At 59.2% G+C, this 23,387-nt stretch overlaps 2 protein-coding genes across 5 annotated transcripts; one reads left to right on the forward strand and one right to left on the reverse strand.

The window, feature by feature from the left end:
* Positions 1 to 8: 8 nt before the first annotated feature.
* On the forward strand, positions 9 to 12,846 carry MAP3K6 (mitogen-activated protein kinase kinase kinase 6). 4 transcript variants are annotated; one of them, XM_023635307.2, is made up of 30 exons: positions 9 to 734; positions 1,007 to 1,976; positions 3,261 to 3,400; positions 3,490 to 3,513; positions 3,788 to 3,978; positions 4,097 to 4,265; positions 4,663 to 4,769; positions 5,182 to 5,352; positions 5,443 to 5,555; positions 5,923 to 6,082; positions 6,296 to 6,458; positions 6,537 to 6,644; positions 6,766 to 6,815; positions 6,907 to 7,002; positions 7,159 to 7,246; positions 7,327 to 7,460; positions 7,837 to 7,964; positions 8,213 to 8,349; positions 8,675 to 8,780; positions 9,289 to 9,446; positions 9,543 to 9,735; positions 9,843 to 9,981; positions 10,276 to 10,444; positions 10,583 to 10,759; positions 11,043 to 11,148; positions 11,423 to 11,594; positions 11,682 to 11,794; positions 11,890 to 11,963; positions 12,256 to 12,332; positions 12,536 to 12,846. In XM_023635307.2, the coding sequence occupies exons 2-30, from the start codon at positions 1,634 to 1,636 to the stop codon at positions 12,624 to 12,626; spliced, it is 3,897 nt and encodes a 1,298-aa protein (XP_023491075.1). In that variant the 5' UTR covers positions 9 to 734; positions 1,007 to 1,633; the 3' UTR covers positions 12,627 to 12,846. The 4 variants fall into 4 exon arrangements, with proteins under 4 accessions (XP_023491075.1, XP_023491070.1, XP_070106490.1 ...); XM_023635302.2 differs by having other exon boundaries at positions 6,296 to 6,644; XM_070250389.1 differs by lacking the exon at positions 3,788 to 3,978 and having other exon boundaries at positions 9 to 1,976.
* A 150-nt stretch (positions 12,847 to 12,996) lies between these two features.
* SYTL1 (synaptotagmin like 1) lies at positions 12,997 to 21,406 on the reverse strand. The gene is made up of 15 exons (XM_003364430.5): positions 21,232 to 21,406; positions 18,837 to 19,062; positions 17,689 to 17,837; positions 17,384 to 17,456; positions 17,253 to 17,301; positions 16,723 to 16,795; positions 16,344 to 16,456; positions 16,077 to 16,190; positions 15,679 to 15,845; positions 15,331 to 15,427; positions 14,844 to 15,002; positions 14,408 to 14,486; positions 14,213 to 14,312; positions 13,435 to 13,640; positions 12,997 to 13,227 (listed from the first exon to the last, which is right to left on the reverse strand). Exons 2-15 carry the CDS (start codon positions 19,022 to 19,024, stop codon positions 13,088 to 13,090), a joined length of 1,707 nt encoding a protein of 568 aa, XP_003364478.1. The 5' UTR covers positions 19,025 to 19,062; positions 21,232 to 21,406; the 3' UTR covers positions 12,997 to 13,087.
* Positions 21,407 to 23,387: the final 1,981 nt, after the last annotated feature.

Here is a 23,387-nt window from a genome sequence, read left to right on the forward strand (position 1 = left end):
GCTTGCAGACTCTTCCAGTTACTGGGAAAAACTCAAGAGGACAGAGCAGGAACATAGGTTTCAGCTCCATTCAAGAAAGACCTTCCTTCTGGTCAGGAAGATGGAAAGGTAGACCTCCTAAGGTAGTGAGGCTTCTATCTCTGGAGGTGTGCAAGCCAGGGCCAGAGGAGCATTCAGTGAAGGACTTGGAAGAGATTCAAACATCCACTGACAATGCCCTTGGGCCCTCGGGTCCTGCAAGTGGATGGATTTGTGGTGTGGATCGCACAGCTTTCTCACTCCCTGTTGCCCTTCTAGGTTGTCTGTTTTCCACCCCAGCCTCTGTTGTAAGGCGAGTTCTTATCCTCTGCTACTTCTTCCCTGTTCCATTAGGGGCTGGATGAACTCGGGGTCAAACTAAGGAGGGTATATTTTTCTTCCATGGGGCAACGGGGTGGTGAAACAGCAATTACTGAGCTGGCCTTTGTCGAGCGGTTAGTTTGCTAGAGCCATATTCTATCCAGAGGCAGAGGCTGATCTCTGCAATCTGACAGCAGTCCTGAGTTTGCATCCTGCTCTGTCATGGAGCCAAGTGATCTTGGACAAGTTTCTCAACCTCTCTAAGTCCCCAGTTCCTGATTTCAGAGTCCAGAGGTTTACACCACGTTGCTGCCTCACTAATTCACACTAAATTCTTGGGAATTTGGAGCTGGGAAGCGGTTGTAGCCCAACGGCTGAAGTTTCTGGGGCTTCAGGTAGGTAGAGAAATGTTTGGGTGAAGACTCTTCTCAGAACCCATGGTCATGTTCTGGGTGGAAGTCAAAGGTCAGCAGATTGAATTCTGGGGAAAGTAGCCCCCTGGCAAGAGGGCAAAGGCCCAGGCTTAGATGCCAAGTCCCACACCAGGGCTGAGGGCCTCCTGGCAGGCCCAGAAGCAGGCTTCCCCCATTCCAGTCCCTCCCTGGACACCCACTCTTCACCGTGTTCTGCACACCCTGATGTCTTTGGAGATCCATTCATTCAACAGGTCTCTGCAGTGCACTGCCTGCAATTCGCACCTCTTCCGTATTGCTGGCCTGGGCACACATTTTATGAGCTTCTGCTGTGAGGAGTCCACGGTGGTTGGCGTGCACAGGGGCACAGGCTGTTCCGGAAGCGGCCAGACTCAGAAGTTCTGGAGAGAGAGTAGGGAGGGGAGAGGCCGAGTCCCGGGCCGCTAGGGAGCGGTGCTGCCCCAAAGCCGAGGGTGGAGCTTTCCCAGTCGGCCGGGAAAGGGCTGGGCTCAGCCTATGTGCGAGGGCGGGAGAGAGCAACTGCGGGAGCTCTCCTGCGGAGTCCTGGTGGCGGACACTGCCGGACTGATTCCCGGGATCCCCACGTGACTCTCAGCCGCGGATCACTGGATGCCCCAGATTCCCGGGATCCAATTCCCGATTTCAGATCCTCAGGACCTTGCAATTTGGAGCCTGGATTTCGCCCTGAGCTCCAGATTTCCGGAAGGGGACCTCCAGCCGGATTCTGCATCTCCAGATCCCGTAGGAGATTTCCGATTCCGACTGGATTCCCTAACCCAAGATCCCTGGACCCGCCGCCCCTGGCTCCTGCCCCGCCCAGAGTGCCCAGAGCCGGGCGCCGGACGCCCGAGCGCCCCCGCATGGCGGGGCCGTGCCCGCGGTCGGGGGTCCTGGAGCGCGCCGGCAGCTGCTGGCAGGACCCGCTGGCCGAGGCGTTGAGCCGGGGCCGGCAGATCACAGGGTCCCCGGGCCGAGGCTGCGGGCGAAGCCGGCCGCTCAGCGTGGTCTACGTGCTGACCCGGGAGCCACAGCCTGCGGTGGAGTCCGAGGCAGGAGCCGAAGCGGAGCCGCTGCCCCTACGCTGCCTGCGCGAGGCCTGCGCGCAGCTCCCCGGATCGCGGCCGCGGCCGCAGCTGCGTAGCCTGCCCTTTGGGACGCTGGCGCTGGGAGACACCGCGGCGCTCGATTCCTTCTACAACGCGGGTGAGCGCGCGCTGGGGGCGGGGCCCGTAGCCGGGGCGGGGCTTAGATCTTGGGCGGGACTAAAGGAGGCGGGGCTCGGTGACTCACTGGAGACCCCGAGATGGTTGCGGGGTCTAGGGGGCATAGCCAAAGCTGAAGGGCCGGGCCCTGATAACAGTGGTATTTAGGGGGTCTGGAGCGAGGCCAGGCTCAGGCTAAGTGGGACTTAGCGGATCCACGCCCGGCTCCGGGCTTCAGGGTTGGGGCGTTAGCACTCTGGAGTCGGCACGGTGCCTAGGGAGCCGGGGCAGAGGGTGGTATCTCAGGAGTAGGGGTGGAGAACTCAGCCTCAGGATGAACTCTGGCGGACCTCCTGGGGGCGGATCCTAAGAGGTGGAGCCTGGACTAGGGAAAGGGGACGTACGTGGGAGGCTGGAGACCAGGGGTCCTAGCATACTGCTTCCGAGGGTCGGGCTAGAGAGACAGAAAGGGAAGCGAAGGGACCCAATCAGACTGGATTCTGGGCGAAGGATCTTAGGTTGTGAGACCCCAAAAGCCCCGAGTGAGTGGGCGAGGCTGGAGGCGGAGCACGGTCCTCCGGGGGCGGGGCCAGAAAGCGCGGGTCGCCCCTCCCTCCCGCCATCCCGGACGCCCCGCCCCCGATGCTTATTTGTTCAACCGAGAGTCCGGGAACCATGCTTGCCGGATGTCCATAAAATCGCAGCCTAAAACTGAAGGCTGACTCGACCTCGAGGACACAAAGACACGCGCAGACTCACAGAGTCACAAATCGCATATACGTTGACTTACACAGGCTCTCGCAGATGCTGTCTGCACACAGAGATGCAGTCAGACACACTAAGCTACACACACACACACACACAGGCACACACATACAGGCACAGCATTGTCTAGCACACTGCTGGTGCCTGCCCCTTTCAGGAGACTACGTTGACGTCCCAGGGAGGGTGACTTCTGTGTTTGAACAACTCCTGCCTTTCAAATGGCCTGGAACAGGCTCTGGGCTGGTGCACCGCCTCCCCTTCCTCCACACCCAGTGCCCACAGACTCCAACAGTTGGATGAAGGTCCTAGCCCTTTGAGCCTAACTCTTCTCCTGTAACACCACAGATAATAGTTCTGTGTAAGAGCCAGAGGGACCCAAAAGGGGAAAACTGAGGCCCAGAGCAAAATTAGACCATGCTGGAATCACACTAGAAGGCAGGCCAGGCCAGGATGGATCCCCAGGCTCCTTCCCCACCAAGCTGGGCTTCAGGGCTCAGGGCCTCCGCCCGTGTGCCCACAGATGTGGTGGTGCTAGAGGTGAGCAGCTCCTTGGCGCAGCCTTCCCTGTTCTACCACCTTGGTGTGCGTGAGAGCTTCAGTATGACCAACAACGTGCTCCTCTGCTCCCAGGCAGACCTCCCTGATCTGCAGGCTCTGCGGGTACGTGGCCAGGTGGCTGGTAGGGGCAGCCACAGGGCTGGGATGGGGCCTACCTAGAGCACCAGTAACTGACTGTCTGTTCCCTGCAGGAGGATGTTTTCCAGAAGAACTCGGTAAGCAGAATCCACTCTTTCCTTTAATGTGCCCTTTGACCTCCACTATGACTTCTGACCTCCACTATCTTTCCTTGCCTCCTCAGTCACCTCTGACCTCCCAAATGTCCCTGACATTCTTATGACCCTCTGTTCCTTATTGTCTCCCTTCACAAAGTGTGCCCTTCCCTGCTATTCCCGTCCCCATTTTTGGTGCCCTCTAACCCCTTCACTGCCCCTTTCTAACCTGGTGCTGACCTCTGACCTCCACTGATTCCTGCCTCCCTCCCACCAGGACTGCGTTGGCAGCTACACACTGATCCCCTATGTGGTGACAGCCACTGGTCGGGTGCTGTGTGGAGATGCAGGCCTCCTGAGGGGCCTGGCTGATGGGCTAGTACAGGCCGGGGTGGGCACTGAGGCCCTACTCACACCCCTGGTGGGCCGGTTTGCCCGCCTGCTGGAGGCCACACCCACGGACTCTTGGTAATGGGGGTCCACAGAGAGGGCACACCAGGAGGAGGCTGATGAGGGGACAGTGGGCTGGGGCTGAGGGACGGGCCCCACCATTCTCTCTCCCTCCCTCCCCTGCCGCGGGCATCAGTGGCTATTTCCGGGAGACCATTCGGCAGGACATCCGCCAGGCCCGGGAGCGGTTCAGCGGGCAGCAGCTGCGGCAGGAGCTGGCTCGCCTGCAGCGGAGACTGGACAGCGTGGAGCTGCTGAGCCCCGACATCATCATGAATCTGCTGCTCTCCTACCGTGACGTGCAGGTGTTTGGTGCTCAGAGAGGCAGCCAGGGCAATGGCATTAGGTGCCAGACAAACCCGAGTTCAGCTCCTGGCTGTGCTACTCAGCCAACGGTGGCTTTGAGCAAACCATCTGACATCTCTGAGCCTCAGTTTCCTTGTTTGTAACAGGGGATGCTCATGTCATCATCTCCCAGGGCAGTTGTGAGACTAGGGCACACAGTGGGTTCCCCGTGTAAGGTGTAGTGTCTGCACTACCTGCTGGGCCTGAGGGAGGTGTGCAGAGGATGGTGGGTGGGTGGGTGGGAAGGTGGGGTGTTGAGGCTGGGAGGGGACCCCAGCTCAAGGTTTTCCTCAGGGTCTGGGGGCCGATGGGACCCACTAGAGGCATCATGCCAGTGCATGCTATTCTCTCATGCAGGACTACTCAGCCATCATTGAGCTGGTGGAGACGCTGCAGGCTTTGCCCACCTGTGACGTGGCTGAGCAGCACAACATCTGCTTCCACTACACGTTTGCCCTCAACCGGTGAGTGGCACAGCAAGGCTTGGGTCATAGCCAGATGGGGACATAGATGTCTGCTGTGCGAGGTCATTGCTGTCTGGGATCACCTCTGTCACGGAATATGCTGACCATTTGATGTCAAATGGTCCCTGTTGTTCTAGGTTACTGCTGTCCAGGGTGGGGTGGGGTGGTGGTGCTGCCCTTGGAGTTGTCACAGCTGTCCAAGGTCACTGATCCTCAGAGTCATTGCAGCTAGGAATCACTTTCACCTGGGATCACTACCTCTAGAAAGGACAGTGCTGACCAGGGTCACTGCCATTTTGGTTCATTATTGTCAGGCCCCTGGAAGGGTTTCTGATGTTCAGGTCTGGGGGTCCCTGGACAGAGCCGAGCAGGGCCATCAGGCAGGTCCCCAGCACACTTTCCCTTCCCCTAGGAGGAACAGGCCTGGGGATCGGGAGAAGGCACTGGCTGTGCTGCTGCCGCTGGTACAGTTTGAGGGCTCTGTGGCACCTGACCTATACTGCATGTGTGGCCGTGTCTACAAGGACATGTTCATCAGCTCTGGCTTCCAGGATGCTGAGCACCGGGAGCAGGCCTATCACTGGTAAGAGAGTGGACAGTGGGCTGAGCTAGTAGGATGTGGGATGGGGCTTTGGGCATCAGTCCAGTCCTACGTCCCCCCACCCCACCCCAGGTATCGCAAGGCTTTTGACGTCGAGCCCAGCCTCCATTCAGGCATCAATGCAGCCGTGTTCCTCATCGCCGCCGGGCAGCGCTTTGAGGACTCTGAGGAGCTCCAGCTTATTGGTGAGCCCCAATCCTGCCCCTGCCTCTCCACAAACGGGGACTCAGGGCAGGGAGAGAGAACACTGGGCTGAATCTGGGACTGAGCTCATCTCCTTTTGGACCTATTCTGCCTGAACATACACCTGGGTCCTCATACCTATCCTGGTTTCTCAAGGGCCCACAACTGTTCCTAAGCTCATGCCTGTTTTCCTTACACACAGAATTCCACATGCACTTGTTTCCAAACCCTCACCTGTGCCTGAGCTCCTACTCCCACCTGAGATCTTGCTACACCAAAGTTTTCACCCATATCTATGTTCATGCCACATCAATGTTGTGGTCAATACCTGCAACCACTCTCACTAGGGCCCATGCGCCTCTCTCCCAGGCATGAAGCTGGGCTGCCTGCTGGCCCGAAAAGGCTGTGTGGAGAAGATGCAGTATTACTGGGATGTAGGCTTCTACCTGGGAGCTCAGATCCTCGCCAATGACCTCACCCAGGTGGTGCTGGCTGCAGAGCAGCTGTACAAGCTCAATGCCCCCATATGGTAGGTGGCCCCCTCTGCAGCGTTGGCCTGGCCTGGGCTTTCAGCTCCTGCACTGGCATTCTAGCCTGAGCCCTGAGCCAATGACCTGACCCCTTCTAGACCAGTTCCCATGGCATCCAATGCCCATGTTCTGGCCACATCCAAGTCAGTCTACTCTCCCTGGCAGTGCTAGCTGGTGCCTAGGCTGAGTTGAGGGTACGGCTGTGCCTGCAGGTATCTGCTGTCCGTGATGGAAACCTTCCTGCTGTACCAGCATTTCAGACCGACACCAGAGCCCCCTGGAGGACCCCCACGCCGTGCCCACTTCTGGCTCCACTTCTTGCTACAGTCCTGCCAGCCGCTCAAAACGGCCTGTCCCCAAGGGGACCAGTGCTTGGTGAGGCCCATGAGGGTGGGGGATCTGGGAGAGGGGCAGGGCCTTTCTCATGGACCCCACTCCGCCTGTCATCTGCAGGTGCTGGTCCTGGAGATGAACAAGGTGCTGCTGCCTGCAAAGCTGGAGGTTCAGGGTACGGACCCGGTGAGTGCAGTGGCTGTGAGCCTGCTGGAGCCTGAGACTCAGGTAAAGTCACCGCCGAATCCCCCCACTCACCACCAAGCACCCCTTCTTTGGAGCCTTTCTCCCATCCCCAGAACCCACCTCTGCTCCACAGCAGCGCTTCTGACCCTCTGTCTTTTTACAGGACGGTCCCTCCAGCTGGACCTTCCCGGTCACCTCCATCTGCGGGGTCAGGTGAGGGGTGAGGCCTGGGGGCCGCACAGGTGACGACAGAGGCCGCTGCTGGCTGGCCTGGCACTCACTTGGGTTCTTCATCCCTTCCCAGCGCCTCCAAGCGAGACGAGCGCTGCTGCTTCCTCTACGTGCTTCCCCCGGCCCAGGATGTCCAGCTGTGCTTCCCCAGCGTAGGGCACTGCCAGTGGTGCGCGCGCCTCTCGGGGTCGGGGTACCCTGAGGGCCGGGATGCTCGGGGCAGTGAGAGAAAGGAAGGGACACGTTCCCTGGGTGCTCTGACATAGGAGGGAACAGTTTCCACCCAAGGTGCCCCTCCCACTAGTCTGACCTCCCTCGCCCTCAGGTTCTGCGGCCTGATCCAGACCTTGGTGACGAATCCGGATTCCACGGCGCCTGCGGAGGAGGCAGAGGGCGTGGGGGAGGTGCTGGAGGTGAGGAACGGGGGCTGGGAGTTGGAGGAGGGGGAAGGGCTGAGAGCCCTGCTGAACCCCCATCCCATCCACCCCCGCAGTTTGATTATGAGTACACGGAGACAGGCGAGCGGTTGGTGCTGGGCAAGGGCACGTACGGGGTAGTGTACGCCGGCCGCGATCGGCACACGCGGGTACGCATCGCCATCAAGGAGATCCCGGAGCGGGACAGCAGGTGTGGTGCCCAGGGCCGCGCGGGCGGGGCTCAGGGCTCGCAAGGGCCCAGGGGGGCGGGTCAAGTGCGAGGGACCAGAGTTGAGAGGGTCCTGTAGGCGAGGGAAACGCCGACGCCCTAGTGGTTGGCCCGAGTGAGCGGGCTCGTAGACGCGAGAGTCAGAGCCTGGGGGACCCAGGCCTGTGGGCAGAACCGCAGGGACCAGGCGGGCGGGCCACGGTCTGGAGGAGCCTGTGGACCGGGCGATAAGGTGGGGAAGGTCGGCGAGGGGCTTGTGGGTGGGGCAGATCCTGGGGGCGTGGCTTGGCTGGTGCGGGAGTTGAGTGAGCATCTCTGCCCAAATCTGGTTTATTCCTCTTTCCCTACCTGCCCCCAGGTTCTCTCAGCCCCTGCACGAAGAGATCGCTCTGCACAAACGTCTGCGCCACAAGAACATTGTGCGCTATCTGGGCTCAGCCAGCCAAGGCGGATACCTCAAGATCTTCATGGAGGAAGTGCCTGGAGGTACCTGCCCTGCGTGGGATGGGAATGGAATTGGAGGTGTGGGGGATGGGAATGGAGCCAGGCAGAGGTGGAGAATCCTCGGGGAAGATGAACCCTAACGTGTGTGGGTGGCCAAGCCTAGAATTAGCTGATGCAGTGCAGCTGGGTAATGGAGCCTGGGCCATGGCATGGGCATGCCTAGGCCTTGGGCAGAGAACTGGGCTGGAGTAAGTGGGTGCCAACAATGATCTTGGACTGTATCTGCCCAGGCAGCTTGTCCTCCTTGCTGCGCTCAGTGTGGGGACCTCTGCAGGACAATGAGAGTACCATCAGTTTCTACACCCGCCAGATCCTGCAGGGACTCAGCTACCTGCATGACAACCACATTGTGCATCGAGACATCAAGGTAAGCCCTGTAGCTGGCTTGCTGGTTGAGGGGTGGGAGAAGGAGGGCCACAGACAGAGGTTGGCAGTTTAGACTAAGTGGGCAGACCCTTTGCAAAGAGGGGGAATTCGTCAAGGAGGTTCCTTAGACAAAGAGAGAAGTTCAGATCTGAAGCCAGACCAGGTGTCAGCTTCCAGAGGGGCATAAAGGGATGACAGGGGGAGAAAGTTGATAGAAGCAAGGGTCAGGCTAGGATTCCCAGGAGATGGGGTTTCCTGGTAGGGTATGGTCCTGGCATCAGGAACCCAGCCTGATGTCCACTGAGCACAATATCCACTCTACTCAGGGGGACAATGTTCTGATCAACACCTTCAGTGGGCTGCTCAAGATTTCTGACTTTGGCACCTCCAAGAGGTTGGCAGGCATCACACCGTGCACTGAGACCTTCACAGGTAACAGGGTGGGGTGGTGAACGGGGACGCTGACCTGGAGCAAAAGAACTCTTGGGGCCTTCCAGGGAATGGGGGTTTCTCCTAGGCATGGAGTTAGAGGCCTAATGGGGTTGAAACCCAGGGCAAGTGATTGAGCCAGGGGTGAGGTGATGGAATCAAGAATTGGAGCTTGGATAGCTGATGACAATGAGTTTAGTGCCTGAAATGGAGTCCAGAAGTGTTGATGCGGGCCAAAGTGGGTGATAGATGAGTGGATGCGGGCCAGAGTGGATGATGCAATCCAGGATATATGATGGACCTACTGTAGGTGGTCCATCGTGAATGTGATGGAGCCTAAGATGAGTGAGGAAACTCGGGGTAGATGTTTGACAACCAGGGTAGGTGATGGGAACTGTTTTGGATGATAGAGTTCAGGGTGGGTGCAGGTGGCCAGAGGATGATAGAACTCCCTGCCACCCCCACAGTGATAAAGGCTAGATGAGCATTATTGTTACTGCCCCTGTTCTAGGGACCCTTCAGTATATGGCCCCAGAAATCATTGATCAGGGCCCACGAGGGTATGGGAAGGCGGCTGACATCTGGTCACTGGGCTGCACTGTAATTGAGATGGCCACAGGTCGTCCACCCTTCCACGAGCTAGGGAGCCCACAGGCTGCCATGTTTCAGGTGAGACCCCTCAGGGCTTGGCTCATGAGGTGGGGTGGGGACAGACTTGGCTCTGAACACCTCTAAACTTTGTTTACCCTCCCTGCCGCCTCCCAGGTGGGCATGTACAAGGTGCATCCGCCAATGCCCAGTTCTCTGTCAGCCGAGGCCCAAGCCTTCCTCCTCCGAACTTTTGAGCCAGACCCCCGCCTCCGAGCCAGTGCTCAGGCACTGCTGGGGGACCCCTTCCTGCAGCCGGGGAAGAGGAGCCGCAGCCCTGGCTCCCCACGACATGCTCCACGGCCCTCAGGTACTACTCAGGTGGAGGCAGTGAGCACACTAGGGCGAGGGCAGAGGAGCTGTGGAGGTGAGAGGGCTGAAGGGGGGCCCAGGCTGACAGCCTTGTGCCTCCCTCAGATAACCCTTCAGCCAGCCCTGCTCCTTCAGCTGACTCCACCACCCAGTCCCAGACATTCCCGCGCCCTCAGGCACCTTCTCAGCACCTGCCCAGTCCCCCCAAGCGCTGCCTCAGTTATGGGGACACCAGCCAGCTCCGGTGAGAGCCCAGGGTCCTGGGATGGGTTTGCTTCATCTGGTTGTACCCTTGTACTCCCTCCAGAAAAAGCCCTCCTTGGGGACCTGGGCATCTTGACCACTTGCAAGGATGGCATTTGGTGCCTACCTCCCAAATGCTCTTACTTATATTTATTGTGCCTCTCTGTGCCGGATTCTCTTTTATCCCTGTGAGGTAGTTATTAAAGTAAAAGAGCCAGGATTCAAACGCTGGGGCGGAGATGGCGGAACGGTGTTTGCTGCCCGCCCCCTATTGGCTGCTCCCTGTTGCACCCAGGGTGCCTGAGGAGCCCGGGGCCGAGGAGCCCGCGTCCCCCGAGGAGAGTTCGGAGAGTTCGGGGCTGAGCCTGCTGCACCAAGAGAGCGAGCGCCGGGCCATGCTGGCCGCGGTGCTGGAGCAGGAGCTGCCCGCGCTGGCGGAGAATCTGCGCCTGGAGCAGGAACAGGTGGGCGGCCCGCCCCAGCGCCCCCTGGTGGTCAAGCACGGACAGGGCTCCTGCTGATGGCCTCCCCCGACTCCTCCACCGGCGTCTCTCTTGGCTCAGGTAGGAATACCCGCTGACGACCCTTCTCTTCCTTCTCAGAGTCCCCGTCTGAGCAGGAGTCATGTGGAACAGCTACTGCGCTGCCTCAGGGCGCACATCCACACTCCCAACCGCCGGCAGTTGTCTCAGGAGCTGCGGGCGCTACAAGGGCAGCTGCGGGCCCAGGGCCTTGGGCCTGCTGTTTTGCATGGACCTCTCTTCGCCTTCCCGGATGCGGTGAGAGAGCTTTCTCACAGTTAGCGCTGACCAATAATAGGTAGGGAGCTCCCTGTGCTTGGGAATGTGCAAGGACTTGATGTTGTAAGATTTTATGTCTTTCCAATGAAGAAAACCATCGGGAAAGGGACATCTGCTCAGTCCTAGCTTCTCAGCCTCTCCCTTGACTCCAAGCCTGCCCACTTAACTTGCTTGCGGCTGAAGACTTTCTAGGCCTTTCCAACTCAAACCCCACCTCTATTTGAGTTTCAGCAATCTCAGCCGCGCCTTCCTCCCTCTCCAGGTGAAACAGATCCTCCGTAGGCGCCAGATCCGCCCACACTGGATGTTCGTGCTGGACTCGCTGCTCAGCCGCGCTGTACGGGCAGCCCTGGCTGCGCTGGGCCCAGGTAGGCGGGGGAGGGGAGGGGAGCCTGCCTGCCTGGTGGCGAGGGTGTGACCCCCTTGGGGGCGTGGCGAACACAAATAAAGCCGGCAGGGGGCGTGGCCCGTGGGGGCCAGGCTTGACCTGGGCAGGAGGGAGCCGGTGGGCTCGTGACCAAATGGACATCTCCCAGACTGACACTGGCTGACGGGTGCCCAGAGCTCTGCGCCCTCCACCGGTGTCTGGGGGTCCAAATGGGAGTTCTCCCCTGCCTGAGCTCACCCCACTCGGATTGGCAGAGGGTGAGAAGGAGGCAGTCCCACCGAGATCAGAGGAGTCCAGTAAAGAAGAGGAGTCCCTGCAGAGACAGCAGGAGACCCTGGTCCAGCCAAACGGGCTTCCCAGGGAGCCCGAGCAGGATCCCCCACCTCTGATGGTGCAGCTGGGCCTCCTGCGAGCAGAGACTGATAGGTAAAGGGCCTGGAGCTTGCCCATAGCCTCTACATGAACTTCACCCCCACACCCCCTCCATTCTACTCGCCTCCTGCCTACCTACAGGCTTCGAGATGTCCTGGCTGAGAAGGAACAGGAGTGCCAGGCCCTGGTGCGACAAGCTCTACAGCGGGTGGAGGGGGAGGCCAGGACCTATGTCCCAGCCTCAGAGCCCTCAGGTGAGCGGGACCTGGCTGGAGAACACTAATGTGGGTGTGAGGCAACTTCTGGCAAGAGGCACCCCTGGGTTCACCACCTGGCTTCTCCTTGATAGCTGCTCTCACAGTGGACCAGGGCCTGGTGCAGTGGCTACAGGAACTGAGCGTGGACTCAGGCACCATCCAGACGGTGAGGGGGAGAGTGCTGGCTATCCCTGACTCCCACCAACCAAAAACCCCATCTCTGCCCATCTTTCAGCTCTTCTCACTTTCTGCCACTGATGCAGAGAATCTCAATAGTGCACAAGCACTTAGTATACCCCTCCCATTGTACAGATGAGAAAACTGAGGCCCAGAGAGGGGCATGTGATCTACCCTAGCATGTTGGTGGTAGAACAGAGCTAGTACGTGGGTCTCTGGACACATCTTTCTCTGATTTGACCTCTCCCTGTTTCTGTTTATGGGCCTTTGTCCACAATCAGCTGCTGAACCACAGCTTCACCCTCCATGCCCTGCTGACCTGTGCCACTAGAGATGACCTCATCTATACCCGCATCAGGTATGGCCTGGGCCCTCCAAGGGTGACCTGCCCTCATGCTGGCCAGATCCTGATCCCCAGCCACAGGTCTGTCTAGGTTCCTTTCTGGAAACTACAGGGACACCAGGGTCCCTTGGGGGACAGAGAGGGCATCAGGCAGATAGTGGGTACCAGAGAAAGCCCAGGGCCTTCTGACTGAGCCACATTGAGCCTGCTTCCCCCAGGGGAGGGATGATATGCCGCATCTGGAGAGCTATCTTGGCACAGCGAGCAGGATCCACGCCAGTGACCCTTGGACCCCAGGAGGCTGAATGAGAGCACCTGAGGCAGGAGGCCAGACCCATGGATGGATGGAGGAGACACAAGCAACTTCTGACACACCTGCCCCAGGACCTAGGGGCAAGTGGAGGAGGCCAGGTGGTTGGGGGGCAGGGTAGGGCCTGGGCCTAGCCCAAGTGCGGGGAACCAACCACAGAGACGCCTCAAGCTTATTGAGTACCACCAGGCAAAGACTATTAAACAGAACACTTTTGTACCCTTGGGCCTTGGCAACTTCTGAGGTATGGGGGTGGGGGTCCTGGGGCCAGCTGCCTAAGGTCTGAAGTTCCTTTACCTGGCTCCCTTCACTTCTCCAGCTCTTTTTTGCCATCATTCTCCCACCCCCAAAGCAGACATCAGCCCCCTCTTGCCCTTAGAATAGACTTTATTAACTTTAGCCCAGGGCAGGCCCTGAGATGGTGGTTGAGAGAGAGGGGTTTGGTAGGGCTTGTAGGCAGCTATGTCCTGGGGGCCAGGTTGGTTCTGAGGGGCAGAAGGCCATCCACCCACTCGCATGGCCGCTCCAGGAGTGTCTGCCACAGCCGCTTCTCCTCAGGTGTGGAATCCATCCAGGGCACCTGGAGCCCATAGCTGCTGCCTGGATGCGGGTGGGCAGGGGTGGAGGGCATGGTCACAGTGGACACCTCAGGTCCCACAGAACACCCACCTGGTCCCAGATTATGCACTTCATCTCCAGTTCTCAGTGGATACCAAAGCACAAGAAAAGGCAAAGAAGTGCCCAAGGCCACACATTGAGCCTCTGCCTCCCAGCATTGGCTCCCCACCAGGGCCCTGCCCCACTCACCAGTGCCCAGGCTGAGGCGTGTGCCCCCCAGCTGGCGGCTGGCCAGGGCCCCATGGTCCCAGAGAGAGAGCTCAGCACAGGCCTGGCGCAGGTCGGCTGGCCCAAAGCCATCATAAACCATGGTGTGGTTGAATACGGGGCTGAGGCTGCGTCGCACCACCCTTGTCCGTTGGCGGCTGGCCCGGCTGTCATCAGGCAGCACTGAGCTGTGGGGGAGGTGGGCTGGCATCAAGTGGCCACCCCTCACACTCCCCAGAACCAACCAGTTACAAGTCCTACCCATACTCCCTTACAGTGTCCATGTCCTCTGGCTCCTGCCTGAGATCTGGCCTGAAACCCTCACTACCCTATGGAACCTTTGCATCACCCTCCTCTCAGATCTCCTGCCGTTAAAAATTACAACTCTTATTCACAGGACCCCAGAGCAATGTCTCTGAAATGCAGTTCTGCTACTCCCCAGCTCAGTGATCTTCATTGGCTCCCTATTGCCTCCTAGAAGCAGTTTCCAAACTTTTGAAAGTCTTGGAGCCCTTTCTGCAGGATAAAATATTGCTCAAAGTACAAAACCTAAAAGAAAAACAATGTCTCTGGTTGAATCACTGCTGTGCACTCAGAGACCTGATCTGCCTACCTCCATTTCACTCTCTTAGGGTGGGAGGCACCCCTAGAGGTCCCCTGGAGCTTACTTTGAAAACCACTGAACTGCAAGTTCAGGGTCAAACCCCACAGCTTGGCCTTCAGGGTCCTCCATAGAAGGACCCCTGCGACCTCCCCTCACCATTGTATGTAAGTATCCGGGGATCCTGAGCGCAGAGGCACGAGGTCCTGAGCTTGCTTCACCCAGAAGTGCAGCTCCCCGCTGGGGGGCAGTCCCCTGCCTGCAGAGAGGCTCGGCTCAGCTCCTTGCGGGACAGCAGTCCCGGCCTCCCATGGCCCGTCCGTCCAGCTTGGCCTCTAGAGGGCGGTCACTCACCCTCAGAGCCGGCGGGGACGTACTTGAGGGACAGAGAGAGCAGCCCGCGGATGGGGAGGTCATCGGGAGAGGACGGGACCTGCGAGAAGCGGGCTCGTCAAGGGTCGGGGACAGGGCCCAAGGGAAAGGGGCCATAAGGGGGTGGAGTCTCCAGACACCGGTGGGGCGTGGTTAGCGGGGAGGGCGGTGTCTCTGGGGGCAGGGCCTCGAGAGACCAGCCTGGAGTCTGAGAGGGCCCCTGGAAGGCGCCGTCCGGGATCAGGCCCTCGCATGGGGCCGTCTGGGGCCGTAAGGTTTCCAGGCTGTGAGGAGGCTCTGCCGCCGGCGGTGTATGAGGCCGGATGAGGGAAAGCCCGAGGGGGTGGGGGGGAGTAAAGGCGGGAGATCTGCGCCGCGGCCCCCCCGCCCCCCGCCCCCCGCGGGCCAGCTGCCTCACCCGAGGTTGCAGGGGGAGCCAGGTGGGCTCGGAGTCCCAGTCCCACGTGTCCAGGGGCACTTCGACTTCTCCCAGAAAGATGTTGCGACCCAGGCTTTCGCGGTGCCACACGGACAGGCTCAGCACGCGGCCCCGAAGCTCAGCCTGCGGGATGGAGTACTGGGGACAGGAGGTGCGCTTTAATGGAGCACCGCTGATGACCCCGGCTTCAGTGCTGCCGGAGTGTTGACTGGGGCTTGTCCTACCAAGCTCCGTGCAGGATGGAGTCCTGGGGAGCCCCGAAGGGCATCAACGGGGGTCTGGACTAGCGCCGTGCCCTCCACTAGACTGACATACTGGAGAGCGCATTAATGGGAGGACCTCCCTGCAGAATGGAGGATTGGAGCGACGGGCAATCACGATACTATGGCTGCCCCTGACACCCAGCCCCCGCAGGAAGGGGCGTCTGGTTCATTAATGAGGGGCCGCCCGGTCGTCGCAGCCTCACCCGGAGAGTCTCGTTGAAGACCGGGTTCAGATTCCGTTTCTTCACCGCTGTCTTGCGCTTGCTCTGCTTATCAGGGAGGAGGTAGCTTTTGACGTAGCTGGGGCGGGGGAGGTGAGGACCGGAGGTAAGGGGGGGACCTTCCAGCTTTACTCCCCTGCCGGGGGAGGTCGGCGGTTCCCCAGCCACCTCGCGCAGCGCTTTACAGGAGCTATCTCATTCCACCCCCAGGACTCCCAAGAACGTTATTCCCAGTTTGAAGATGAGAAAACTGAGGCCAAGAAAAAGTGGTGGGGCTGGGAGGCGAGAGGGGCTCCCTCGCGCCCCCGCCTCGCGGGTTCGGGCACTCACGGGTCGGAGCGGCCGCGCCGGGCGGCGGCCAGGCCCTGGCACTGGATCACGTGCACGCGCAGCTCGGCGGCTCCGGGCTCGTAGCGCAGCGAGAAGTGCACGGAGCCGCGCACCTGCACCGCGCCCGCCTCCGCCTCCCCGGCCAGGCTCATCTGGCTGCCGCTCAGCTGCGGGCGCGGGGTGGGGAGTTAGGACGGGGTGCAGGGCTCACCTCGCGGCTGGGTTCAGATGCGGGGGACAGGGGGGTAAAGCGAGGCGAAGAGGTAAAGGGCACTTCGACATAGCTTGACTGGAGGCTGCAGTGTCAGGTTCAGGGTCGAAGGAGGGGTCATGCAAAGGCTATGACGGGATATGGGGAGGGGAGGTCCCCCCTCAGGCCCTCTCCCTCACCCCCTCACCGTGGAGGAGTTGAGGCTGGACACTGAGGAGCTGCTGCTGAGCATGCGGTCGAGAGAGGGGCCGGGCCCTGGGGCCTCCTCCCCGTTCTCCAGAATCTCGGCCGCCGCCTGGGTCTGGGGAGGGGGGAAGTGACCGGGGCGCCCTCTTTTTCCGAGCCCCTTCCCCGACCGCGCTCGGTCCCGGAGGGCTCGCAGCCTTGGGGAGCGCACTCCCCGCCCCGACTCCGCTCCGGGTCTTGAGAGCAGCCGCGGGCCGCTCCCGCCTACCTGGGCTGGGCGGGGCTGCGGCTCCTTCTCTCCCCGCGACGGCGCCTGCGGCTCCGGCTCCGGCTCCGGGTCCACCTCCTCGGCGTCGACCTGCGCGCCCCCTGGGCCAGGGGCTGCGGTGGAGTACAAGCTGCTGAGAGAGCCCCTTTCCGCCCGTCCCCAAGCAAATTTACAGGGACTGGTTTATAACTCCTGTGACCTGCAGATTCAGGCCCCAGAGCTGCCCTGGGGTCGCCCATGGAGACCTCCCGCCTCTCCCCCATCCCTCCCACCCCCCCAAGGCGGCAGGAGGAAGGTCAAGAAAGGTGATTGGGGTCACTTAGAGCTGCCTCTGATCCCCACAACCTGTCTGTGCTCCCCAACACACACCCTCACTTACCTTCCTGGGCCTGGGGCTCCTCCTCATGATCTGAAGCCTCTGGGGGGACATATGGTGAGGGGAAATCAGGTCCCTGAAAGAAGCAAGGGGTCACAGTGGGAGCTAGTGATGAAGGATTCAAAGATTATGACAGGGTCAGAGGTTCAGAGGCGCCAGCTGGCTACCCCAGCTTCAGATTTAGTCCAGCCCTGAGGGCAGGGCTGGCAACCAGCTGCAGGACCAGTTGGGCCTGTACTTCACACCCTATTCACACTTCAGGGTCTGCCCTGCCTGACTCCCAGCGTCCCACTGGTGGAGGACAGTAGGATCTGAGTCCTACACCTCACCCAGCCGGTCCCCACTCCACCCCTAAAAGCCAGAGTCAGAGATTCCCTCAGAGGCCAGGTCCCTCATTGGACAGAGGAGGATGACAAGCCCTGGAACAGGGTCTCCTGACTCTCAGTCTGGGACTCTTTACCCAGCACATCTCACCTCCACTCCAGGGGCACTGCCCATTCATTTAATAGCTCATTCAGTCACTCATTACGCACCTCGGCTTCCTGGCTGAGCCTCTCTTGGGGGGCCTGGCCTATGGAGAGCCTAGGAGTAGGGAAAGGTGGTTGTCAGGGATGAGACCCAAGTGACTGGTAGGCACCCTCCCCTTGCAGCCACCCTTCCTTACCTGGGTTTCAGCTGCTCTTCAGTCTCTTTCCCAGCAGCCTCAGCCTTCCTATCAATGCCCAGAGCCTGGTCTCCTGCGCACAGTGACAAATTCTGTGAACCCCCATTCTCAGGAAGTCTAGCCCTTGGAGATGCCACCCACTTCCCGTCCACCTCCCATAGCCCATGGAGGGGTGGTGCCCACCCAAAGACACACACTAGCATGGGCAGCTGGGACTGGAACCCAGGGGCCCTCTCTCCCTGTCCACATGTACCCGGTAACCCAGGCTGCATGAGGCCTGCCCTGCCCTGGGGATCTCCTCTCACCCCTGGAGCTCTTCTTCCTACGGATAGAAGCTCGGACGAGGTCAGAACCAAGGCGGGCATGGTGGTGCCGTTGGGAGCGTGCTTCCTGGAACCAGTCCCCTGTCAGAATTTTCAGCTGCCCAGGGTCTGCCAGGGAGGCCCGGAGCTTGCTGGAGGATAGGGGAGAGCGTGGCTGTCACCACTCACCCAAACAACATTCCTGCCACCCACTCTGTGCTAGGCCCTGTCCTGGGGCCAGGGACACAACAGCAAGTCAGACTTGATCCCTGCCCTGGAGGAGCTCAGGCTGGTGGGGAGCCCGAGTCCGGAATAGACAAGGACGCTATAGTGAGGTAGGTGCCATGACAGATGTGAGAAGGGCCGGCTTTGCCTGTGGGCATTCAGGAGGGCTTCCCAGAGGAGGCAACATTTGAATTGCTTCTTAATGGACAAACTGGAATTCTCCAGGTAGAGAAGGAGAATAATTATTATTCATTAAGTGACTACCGTGCATAATCTCTCCTAATTCCATGAGGTGAGTCTCCTTAGCCCCATTTTACAGATGAGGAGAGTGGTGCTCAGGTCAGGTGAGTTGCCCAAGGTTACATAGATAGGAGGTGGCTGTCTGTCCCCAAACACTACTTGTAAGTCCCATGCTCCTCTGCTGCTGTGCTCTTTCAGGAAGAAGGAACAGCCTAGAAGCGAAGGGTGGGTGTGTTCAGGGACAGTGGAGCCCCCAGGTGGCTGTGGGAGACACTGAGTATGTGTGTGTGTAGGGGTTACTGGTGGAAGATGACGTGGGGGCGGCTGGCAGGGACCAGGCAAGGAGGCCGTGTGGACCAGGCTTCGGAGCTTGCCCCTCACACGAGGTGCTGAGGAGCCGTGGAGGCTTCCAGCAGGGATATTAGGACAGATCTGGGCAGCTCCAGCCGCAGCCTGGCAGGTAGGCTGCAGGAGGCAAGCCTGGAGGTGGGGGGGCTGGCAAGGGGGCTGCTGCAGCCACCCTGGGAGAAGTGATGAGCTGAGCTGGCCAGGGGCAGAGGGAACCAAAGGGCAAAAACAAGAACTACCCAGTAATCAGGCTACATGTTAGTGGGGGCAGGTTGGAGGCCACCCCAGCCTCCCAGTGCCTGAGGCCCCTCCTCATGGGCTCCCCTGCCCTGCGTCACCTGACCCGCCCTTCCTCCAGCTGGCACAGGTGGGCATCTCGCTTCAGGACGTCGGCAATGGCCTCCTGCTCCTCCTCTGTCAGGAAGCTCAGGTCCAACAGTCCATCAGTCTCAGGCTCTGGCTCATGCGCCATGAGGCAGACTGGGGCCCAGAGCCCTTCTTGAGAAGGGTGGCCCCTCTGGGGCATCAGCTGGGGCAGTGCCCCGGCTGGGCACACGTGGCTCCCTGGGGGGAGACCAGGGGTCAGGTTAAGCCCTGCCCAAATACAGGGAACATCCTGGAGCTGACTGGCCTTTTCTGCCCAAATATATGCCAGGTGGTGGGCAGGGTACAAACCCAGGGAGGCTGAGGTCAAGGTGGCATGAGATGCACCCATGGACATATGCATACACTGGCCCATGAACATACTCAGGGACACACTCGAAGATGTGTAGAGACATACATGCACATACACTGACAAATGTAGACACAACTACCCACAGTGAGATATACACCTGGTCACATGTGCACTCTGATACCTGTACAAGGACAGGCACATGCACAGGCATTCTTCCACGAAAGGCCCTATGCAGTCATAGCCCAGTCCCAAGCCCAAACCAGGTGACACACCTAACAGTCTTAAACTGGCACACAGGCATGTGCGCACAAGGGAGACAGAACCCAGGTGGGTTCCCTGTACAAGAATAGGTCCAGGACAAAGACATGTCCCTAGATAGACACAAGTCACACAGACTTTTGCACACACACATTAGCCTCCAACTGGATTGTGAGCCCCTTGAAGGTAGGGACAGGGCCTCATCCCCAAAACCAGTACTTTGCACCCAACAGATGGTTGGTAAGCAATTGATTAATTAAATGCAGAAATACATCTGCACACACATGGGGAATGCGCACAAACACACACACACGCCCCCAGACACAAAAGCACATGCACATGATCTGCTTACCTGCCTGCCTCTGAACCTCCCAACCTGGGTCCCCTCCCTTCACCTCCACCCTACACTAGCTCATTTGGTCTTCCTGTCTGAGGCAACCTCCTCCCCAGCCCACACCCCCAACTTCCTCCCCTCTGAAGTAACCGCCACACCCACTCCCACTGAGGCCTCCAGCTCAGGGATACCCCTGCTGCCAGCGCTTCCCTCTTGCCCCAAGCCCCTGGCCTCTCTGCTCTGGCCACATGGGTCCCCCACCCCCTGACCTGGCTGGGTCCCAGTGGTGGAGGCCAAGTGCTAGCAAAGCAGCTTGGGCCGCTCAGATACCACGGTGACTCCGGAAGGAAAACATTTGCCCACGCCTGAGGGGCATGTGGACGTGGCAAGGGGCCCATGACTGGGCCATGGGCAGAGCAGAGCAGTGGCCTGAGCCCACTGGGCAGTCTCTCCTCTCCTCCCCACCCTTCCCATGCCAGGGCACCAGGCAGAGTTGTGATGGGAAGAGGGCACCTCAGCAGGCAGGTCCTGGCTTGTGCCTGCTGCCTGCACTCTGCGCCCTCCCAGATGAGTCAGTGTCCAGGCCTGAGCAAGCCCTCTCCCCTGCTTGCCCCCCTCACCCAGAACCTGGGGTTTCTGCACGTCTACTTCGGGTATTGTGTATAACACTGTGTGAATGCCTGTGTGCCTGACGTTAACAATATTTCCTGAACATCTGCTGTGTTCAAGGTGCTGGATGTTGCAAATGCACGGTTGGGGCTCTTCTGTGGCCTGGTGTGCGAGCCCATGTTGATGTCTCTGTGTTGATTGTGCCGTTGTGAGAGTCTCGGTCTGGCAGGCATGTCTGTGTACTGTGGGATCCATGTGCCTGTATATTTTGTAGGCATGAATATTGCATTACTGCATGTGTGTCTGTGTGTCATGTCACAGTGTGACACTGCATGGGTGACTACTGGCCGTGTGGTGTGTTCAGTGACTTTCTGGGTGACAGCGTTGTGAGGTGTGTGCACTGTGTGTGTATTTCCTCCTATGCTGTATGTATGACTGGGTTATAGTGTGTATTGTTGTAGTGCGTACTCTGGTGCCCCAAGGGCCACCAGGTGTGTGTGTATGAGTGTGGAGGTGGGGGGGACATTCTGCAGAGCTGACCCTGCTCTTGTCCTGCAGGTCTGCCTGGGCTGAGCTGTGGGCATCTGAGCCCAGGGTTGCCAGCAGCACCCACCTCCCTGCCGTCCCCTTTCCTTCCAGAGGCAGAATCAAGTGTCTGGTCCTCACTGCTCTGTTTCAACACTATAGGACAGACCCATTGGTCAATATAGGGTCTGTCCATCTGTCTGGCTGTTCTAGTCCTAGACACGCTCCTGCCTCCCCCACCCCAAGGTCCCAGAGGGTACTCAGGATATGAGGTGGCAGTGCCTGCCCCTTGGGACACTAGCAGGGGACTCCCAGCCCTGAGGTGTGTTACCTGTAGGGGTCCAGTATGGACGGGACGCCTTCGTAGGGTGACCCCAGCTCCCCTGGCAGCCGAGTTTCAGGGACTAGAAGAAGAGCAGTGAGGGACTAAGGCTGACTCAACAGGCAGCTCAGCCCAGTGGCTGCCCCTCAGAGGAGGAGGAAGAGGAGGAACACCTTCTCAGCAGGGCCTGATGCAAAACCGGGCCTGGATTTGGCCTCCCCAGGGGCACGCCCCAACCTCAGCTTTCAGAAAACCCAGAGCCAATTTGGTGAGTGGGAAATGCCTGGGGCTTGGCCCCAGCTCACTGCAGACTTACTCTGTGACTCCTGTAACCTCTCAGAACCTTGGCTGCTCCATGTGCAGAATGGGTAGCAGCCCCACCAGGCCCGCTGAGGAGCTGGTAGGAACTTGCTTTGAAAGCAAAGTTAGAAACCTTTCTAAGAAGCAGAGCAATGGAAGGACTGCAGACTGCAGTAAGACAACCCTGAGTAGAGTTCCTGTTCTGCCACTGTGTGACCTTACGCAGGTCTCTTAACCATTCTGAGCTGCAATTTCCTCCTATGCAAACTGTGGGCAGCAGAGTGTGAAGAACCTATTATAAGGGAAACGAAAGTGCCTGGCGCAAGCTGGCATATAGTAGGTACCAGGTGGCCCCTCTCCAACATGGTTTATTTCGACAATGACTGCCCTTCCATGTCCACGTATGCCTCCCGGGCAGGGCTGGCCACACCAGAGCTGCTCTCTCTGGTCCTTCTACCACCCTAGGCCCCATCTGTTTGAGGAGGCCTGGACTCTTCTGAGGCCAACGTGAGGCTCCTACACCCTTCTTCTGTCCATGGGGAGCCCCTCTGAGCACCCCATTCTGCTCCCAGATTCGGCCCCACCCTGAGAATAGATTTGGTCCCAAATTACCTTTGCTTCAGGACCACGAACCAAGGCCACACCAAAGCTTCCAGATGCCTCCAAGTCTGCTTCATTCCACTCTGCCTGTCCTTCCACACCCGCTGCCATGGCTTAAATATTAGAGGGTACCTCACAGACCCTCCAAGAGAGGAGGTGGGACAAGGAGTGGACTCTAAATGAAACCCCACCCTTCCTCCCCCTCATGGAACTGGCTCCCAAATGTTACCACCACTCTGAACACCTGAGGGTCCCTCCTCCAACCCCAGCCCATGGTCTGACATTCCTAGTTACTTTGTTGCAAGTCATTCTTATTTGCTGAGCCTCATCTATTAAATGGTGGTAATAATCCCTCCTCAGATGGTTTTCACTACAATTCATTGAGATCCCTAGGCCCTTAATAAATATACATATACGTTTGTATATGCAGTATCCATTGAGGGTCCGGCGTGGGAGCTGTTACTGATGCCTGCCTCCTCCGTCAAGTCTCCCTGAATGGGAGGAGAGTGACCAACAGCATCCTCACTCCTTCCCATCATCCTGTCCTGGCTTCTCCCAAGGATGTTTCTCTAGCTCCCCCCACCTCTCAGCAGCTCTCACCCCTGGAAGGCATCAAACTTCACTGTCTACTTTTCCAGCTTCTAAATTCCCTTCCTCTCTCTCATCTGTCCTTACAGCTTCAACTCTGCCGGACTCTCAATTTCCATCCAACTCTCCTGCTGTCTTCTCAACTTGAACTTCTGTATCCTCCCCACCTGAAACCTTCTCTTATTTCCAGGTTTCCACTTCTGTGAACAGCCCCCTGGCCTGGCCCCAGGTCTCCTGCTGCTTCCTGCCAGTCACCAGACTGCCTCCTCCTCTCCAGGTGCTTTCCCACCCATCGCCCAACGCCCCCCCCCCCCCCCCCACCCCATCTCCATCACCCTTTCACTGCCCAGGTCTCAGTCCCCACCCAGCCTCTTCTGGATGCCTCCTCCTCCCTGTCTCCTGGCTTCCTGACTTGGCCCCTCCAGCCCTGGCTTGCACAATTGTCAGAGGGCCCTTTCAGCACACACCACTTTTATCTGTCATTCCTTAGCTTTGGAAGGTGCCAGCAGACAACCAGGGTAACCCTCTGACCCTTTAAAAAGTCTGCTCCAGGGGCTGGCCCCGTGGCCGAGTGGTTAAGTTTGTGTGCTCTGCTTCAGTGGCCCAGGGTTTTACCAGTTTGGATCCTGGGCGCAGACCTAGCACCACTCATCAAGCCATGCTGAGGTGGCAGCCCA

Source organism: Equus caballus, chromosome 2 (genome assembly GCF_041296265.1).
Source record: "Equus caballus isolate H_3958 breed thoroughbred chromosome 2, TB-T2T, whole genome shotgun sequence".
Classification (NCBI taxonomy): domain Eukaryota; kingdom Metazoa; phylum Chordata; class Mammalia; order Perissodactyla; family Equidae; genus Equus; species Equus caballus.

Excerpts from the sequence above, each read along its gene's own strand:
- MAP3K6 (XM_023635302.2), top strand. The coding sequence starts at position 1,634 with ATGGCGGGGCCGTGCCCGCGGTCGGGGGTCCTGGAGCGCGCCGGCAGC. Across the intron at positions 4,266-4,662 it reads TCTCCTACCGTGACGTGCAG|GACTACTCAGCCATCATTGA; the intron begins GTGTTTGGTGCT and ends TCTCTCATGCAG. Across the intron at positions 9,447-9,542 it reads CACAGGCTGCCATGTTTCAG|GTGGGCATGTACAAGGTGCA; the intron begins GTGAGACCCCTC and ends GCCGCCTCCCAG.
- SYTL1 (XM_003364430.5), bottom strand. The coding sequence starts at position 19,024 with ATGCCCCAGAGGGGCCACCCTTCTCAAGAAGGGCTCTGGGCCCCAGTC. Across the intron at positions 15,428-15,678 it reads CGGCGCGGCCGCTCCGACCC|CTACGTCAAAAGCTACCTCC; the intron begins GTGAGTGCCCGA and ends CCCCCGCCCCAG. Across the intron at positions 13,228-13,434 it reads ACGCCTCAGCCTGGGCACTG|GCAGCAGCTATGGGCTCCAG; the intron begins GTGAGTGGGGCA and ends ACCCGCATCCAG.